At 48.1% G+C, this 5,746-nt stretch overlaps 1 protein-coding gene across 1 annotated transcript; it reads right to left on the minus strand.

Moving 5' to 3' along the window:
- Positions 1–412: 412 nt before the first annotated feature.
- On the minus strand, positions 413–4,558 carry LOC128754705 (uncharacterized). The gene is made up of 4 exons (XM_053857511.1): positions 4,531–4,558; positions 1,335–1,443; positions 1,109–1,248; positions 413–837 (listed from the first exon to the last, which is right to left on the minus strand). The coding sequence occupies exons 1-4, from the start codon at positions 4,552–4,554 to the stop codon at positions 565–567; spliced, it is 546 nt and encodes a 181-aa protein (XP_053713486.1). The 5' UTR covers positions 4,555–4,558; the 3' UTR covers positions 413–564.
- Positions 4,559–5,746: the final 1,188 nt, after the last annotated feature.

The following is a 5,746-nucleotide window of genomic DNA, read 5'->3' on the forward strand; positions in this document are numbered from 1 at the left end:
TCAGCCTTACTTTTAAAATGTCTGTCAACATTTTTGGTGTTTCTGTGGTCACATTAGAAGCTTCGCAGTTCACTGCGTGCAGAAGCATTTTCATCTGTGGTATCACTTTAGACCCGACACCCGTTTCTCCTCTAACAGCTTAACAGTGGCCTGGTGGAATGGGCCAAGCACTTTAATGATTTCTTCAATTGTTTTGAAGTCACTGGATGTGAGTTGTGACAGTAAAGCAAGGGCAGCCCCCATGGCTTCCCGCTGCTCAAAGACACGCTGGAGCATAAGCAGTGTGCTGTTCCAGCGTGTTTCTACCTCCATTAGCAACTTATGTTTTGGTCTTCCCATGGACTCTTGCATGTGGCCAAGGCGTTCTTTAACAGTTGTGGAGGTCCGGAAGTAGGCCACAATTTTTCTGGTTTTTGCTCTTATTTCAGACAATATGGGGACCTGGTCAAATGACTTTCGCACAATCAAATTAAGGGAATGTGCAACACATATGCTTTGCCTTACACCAAGAGTGTGTGCACAGGCTATCATATTGGATGCCGCATCTGTGACCAGGCATTTGACCTAATCTTTTATTCCCCATTCTGCCATAATTTTTGTCTTTGCCTGGGCTAAGTTCTCTGCTGTGTGGCTCTGTGGAAAGTGTTCCACTCCCAGCAGGATGGTGTTCAGAGTGTCCTCCTCAGTAATAAAGTGACACGTCACACCAAGATAGGCCTCCATGTCCATAGAGGTCCACATGTCTGCAGTCAGACTGCAAGCTTTAGCTTTCTGGACCTCTTCTTTTGCCTTCTGCATTTCGGCATGGAATCTCTCCTCGACCATTGCCTTTAGAGCCTGGAAAATAAAATAAACAATAATGCCTCAGATTTATATAGCGCTTTTCATGACACTCAAAGCACCTCAGAGTTCATTCACACGAGGCGAGGGAGATTAGGTCTAACCCAATGACACTATGAAAGCAACTTGGTGGGAGCGGGATTTGAACCGCCAACCCTGCAGTCATTGGACAACCTGCTCAACCACCTGATCTACTGCTGCCCACTACTATGGCACCTGTCATTTACCATACAACAAACAGCATAAATTATGGATATACAATACTCACCTGTCTAGTTGGAATAATATAGGTAGGCTCGAGGAGATCCAGGAGGCTCCTAAATCCCTGATCTTCCACCAGTGTGAAAGGCTGGGAATCCTTCACAACCATGGCAACCGAAGCCTGATCCACAGCATGTTTCCTGGTACCTACACAGACACATTACATTCGATCATGTTGTTATGTTTCGGCCACAGTGAGGGACATGGCATTTTAAATGATTGTGGGTTATTACTTGGCGCGGGTTGTGCACGTTCATTTTCATTCAAGGCTCGGTACTGCCTCAACATGCATGTGGTGTTGTTTGTGTAACTCAGCTCCTTCGAGAAGAGCAAGCACTTCACCTGAAACCAAAAGATTGTTTGAAGAATGAGTGTTGGGGGTGTGGGGGTTAAAATTTCTATCTACATATATGTTATAATGTATTATTATTATATCATGTGTCACAAACATAGTGTACAGAAGGCTCCCTTTAAGATGACGTCACACGTTGCGTGGCAGTTTTGACATGCGCAGTAGTGGTTGAAGTTCGCTCTGAGAGTAGTTGGCTGCCGCTCGTCCTCCTGGGTTTTTTGTCTTAAGTTCCAAGTACATGACCAAAGTAAGTGTTTGTTTTCACCATAGTTGCCTTTCAGTGTTTGGTTAGTCCGTAGTTGTGTGCGTTGCCTTGTGTGCATTTGATATAGTAGTAGTAGTCCGTCGTCGACGAAGGACGCTCCAGCAATTAGCCACCGCCCTTTGCGGCGTGTTAAGTGGTCACGTGATCCAATGGACCGTGTGCGGGTAGTGGCGTTTGTCCACCACACGATGGTGCCCGTTCCCACGGAATGAGAATCGGTTTCTTTGACATGTTTTGTCCATTAAGGTGTGACCATTGTATTGTAATTTGTATAATTTTGTATAATTGTCTTCTGTGTGTTATTTCACAGAAACTATATATATATATATATATACATATATATATATATATATATATATATATATATATATATATATATATATATATATATATATATATATATATATATATATATATCAAGAACTTGGACAAATAAACCACACAGTTTACACATCTCTTGAACTCCTGTGCTCTGACCGGCCAACCATCGTGGATTCTTTATCAGTTATCCGAACCAGCATCATCATCGTCCTTCCTCCTCAACATTAAGTGGTCCTTCGAGCCGGATAAAGAATCTACGATGGACCCTAGAGAGATGTACCCGGACGTGCGGCCAAAGCGAAGACCACAACGTCCAGCGAGATTCCAGGACTTCCAAGTGGACTACATTGGCAGTCGGCAAGAAGACCGTCCTCCACCAGGCAAGCCTACACCTCAATCATGGGAGACCCCAACCCAGAGGAGACAAGTATCACCGCCTTACTACGGACGCTACCATGAGGATGCGGCTCATTATGAGATGCCTCCGCTTGCTTCAGTTCGCTTCCAGGACAGTGAGCTTTACAGCGATTTGTCAGCTTCTCCAGACTGGGACCCACATTACGAAGGAAGAAGTAGCTATGACGAGAGCTCCCGACTATATCATACCCAAAGAGCCTTCGAATCAGGTCTGAAGGAGCTACATGAGACACAAAAGGAGATGAAAGAACTACTGGATGTAACCCGTTCCTTGCATGCCGTTATGGGTCAACCTGGAAAGCATGCAGGGAAGAGTAACAGCTTTGAACTATCAGTAGAGGAGGATGAAGGAGACTGGCCTGAACCTCCACCCTGGCCTGAAACCAACTGTAGACCTTCGTCACAGCATGCAAAACCTGAATATTGATGCACATCAGATTCGGCCCCTCCCAGCTCCACCCGCAAATGACTGTGCATCCAGCACCTATGTTCAACACCAGTCTCAGCAGCCCGTCCACAGTTTTGCCCCTCCTCCTCCAGTAGATCAGGTCTACAGAGGACCCCCCCCCCCCCCAACAATTCCAAAATTCATCCAACCAGACCCCAGTGAGTTCTCTCGACTACATATTGCTCTGGAGAACCTACTTCCTCCAACAGCCTCTGAGCTCTTCAACTATCAAGTTCTGCTCGACCATCTGAAGCTGGAAGAAGCCAAGCTGATTGCGGACGCCTACTTGAATTCCCCAAACCCCTACACTGAGATCATGGCAGCTCTCCATGACAAGTTTGGACAACCTCACCAGCTGGCACTTCGGACAATAGCCACAGTTCTTGAAGCTCCAGAAGTCAGGTGTGGAGATAGCACAGCCTTTCAGAAGTTTTCCCTCCAGATTCAGTCCTTGGTGGGTCTTCTACAGACACTAGGTTCAGAAGGGGAAGTTGAACTCAAGTGTGGTTCTCACGTTGCTAGGCTGTTGAGTAAGCTTCCCCCAGAACTGCGGGCAGACTTTCGCCGCCACCATTACAATTCCATAACTAGTCACACCTTGACTGACTTAGCTGAGTGGCTTCGGTATGAATCCTGGTGTCAGGGATATGATAGTCATGTCGCTGTGCGTAGTGGTAAGGAGAGGTTCACCACCAAAGGGGAGGGTCGTGCAGGAAGGCAGACAGTAACTGTTTTACACGAAAAGGACAATGAAAGGACAATGCTGCTCGCAGAAGCAGCAAAATGTCTGAACATGAACGGCAGTCCAGAAAACCTCCCTCTCCGAACAGTTCGCCACGATGTCCAGGTATTGCATGGACAAACTGTGTCATTCCAAGTTTCCTCAGTGGATCGTCCATCCATACAGCTAACAACCTCAGCCTTGCCCCATACACCTATCCAATGGAACGTCTCTAACGGAAGTTTAAGCACATGCATGGTCTTCCGATCCCGGCCTTTAAGAATGCTACCCCCTTCCTGCTGATTGGTTCTGATCAACCTCACCTTATAACACCGGTTGAGCCAGTCAGGCTGGGCCCCCCCGGGGGGCCAGCTGCTGTACATACAAGGCTGGGCTGGACTCTTCAAGGTCCCGTTCGAGATACGGGGGGGCTATCTCACAGTACGCAGTGCCTCTTGACCACCTCCCCACCACACCTGGATGAGATTTTCCAGCATGTTGAGAGACTCTGGAAACTGGATGTCGTACCCCAACACCCTGAGAGAGAAGTGACTCGCTCCAAGCTTGATAATCATACTGTTGCACTGCTTAAGTCCAGAACTGCCAGGGTAGAGGTGGATGGTATTTTCAGATATGCAACTCCATTACTGCGTCATGAGAAAATGCCACTGCTACATGCCCCAAAGGAGTCCGTCATGCCATTGTTGCGCAGTACGGAACGTCGGCTCCTCAGAGAACCTCAGAAAGCCAAAGATTACTGTGCAGAAATGCAGAAGCTCATCACGTCTGGCGCCGTGCAAGAAGTGAAAGAAGCGAAACCGCCAGAGGAGTGCTGGTACATTCCCCACCACCTTGTGCACCATAATGGGAACAATCGTTTGGTCTTCAACTGCTCCCATTCCTACCTCGGACAGACGCTGAACCAACATCTGCTGTCTGGTCCAACCCTTGGTGCTTCGCTCCTTGGGGTTTTACTGAGGTTCCGAGAGCACCCTGTGGCCATCAGCGGGGACATCAAAGGGATGTTCCACCAAGTGCGCTTGCTCAACAACAGACAACAGAGTGAACTCCTTTCTTCTGGGGGCTTTGAACTCCTCCTTTGAACTTCCTGCAGAACTCCTACAAGAGTGGTGTAGCTGGGAAGCGGAACTGGACCTACTGTGCCACATCACCTTTCCTAGGCCATACCTTCCGAAGGATGTCAGTCACAAGGGTGTGACATATGAAGTCCATATATTCGCTGACGCTTCTGATCGAGCCTATGGCGCTGTGGCGTATTTGAGAACTGAGGATAGCCAAGGCCAACGGCACCTGTCCTTCATCCTAGCCTGCTCACGCATGGCCCCAAAGCGCCTTCAGTCCATCCCGCGCTTGGAGCTTTGTGCAGCACTTGTAGCGGCTCAACTAGCCAGTGTCCTGAAGAATGAGCTATATATCAAGAACTTGGACAAATAAACCACACAGTTTACACATCTCTTGAACTCCTGTGCTCTGACCGGCCAACCATCGTGGATTCTTTATCAGTTATCCGAACCAGCATCATAATCTTCCTTCCTCCTCACCACATAGAGACCTGTGCTTCATTATACCTGTCTGTTATACCTTTGTGGGAGATATGTTCTTCGCTTCTTGGGTGGCTCCATCGTCACTCTCTGTCAGTCGAAGTAGCACAGCAATGATCAAAGACTCTTCCTGGTTTTTCTGTGCCTATTTAAGGAGCGCGAATCATGACGCGAGCCAGTTACGTGATCGCTGAAAATGGGGCCTCATTTGCCTTCGGTCTTGTGATATGAGGAAAAAACGAGACGGGCCTCGATACGGGCTCCATTTAATCATCAGCGGAATGGGTCCCAGCTGTGTGTCGCCATTAAGCTGAAGAAGGACAGATGAAGACGCGGAAGCGGGGAGACAGGAAGTAAAACAATAAAAGCACAAACGAACACGAAACCTAACAGTACACCCCCTTCGAGGAGGGCCTCTAGGCACTTTTCCAGCCTTGTCTGGGTGGGTGCCGTGAAACTTGAGATTAAGTCTTGGTCGAGGATGAGGGAGCGGGAGATCCAGTATTGCTCCTCAGGGCCAGTCAATCGCGTATCGCTTTGATGGCGGCGCCTTGTCAGG

Source organism: Synchiropus splendidus, chromosome 2 (genome assembly GCF_027744825.2).
Source record: "Synchiropus splendidus isolate RoL2022-P1 chromosome 2, RoL_Sspl_1.0, whole genome shotgun sequence".
Taxonomy (NCBI): domain Eukaryota; kingdom Metazoa; phylum Chordata; class Actinopteri; order Syngnathiformes; family Callionymidae; genus Synchiropus; species Synchiropus splendidus.

Bases quoted from the DNA above. Each gene is read 5' to 3' on its own strand.
- LOC128754705 (XM_053857511.1), bottom strand. From the start codon at position 4,554: ATGTTGGTTCAGCGTCTGTCCGAG. The intron at 1,249-1,334 runs GTAATAACCCAC...GTGTCTGTGTAG, and splicing joins ACGTGCACAACCCGCGCCAA to GTACCAGGAAACATGCTGTG. The intron at 838-1,108 runs GTGAGTATTGTA...TTTATTTTCCAG, and splicing joins ATATTATTCCAACTAGACAG to GCTCTAAAGGCAATGGTCGA.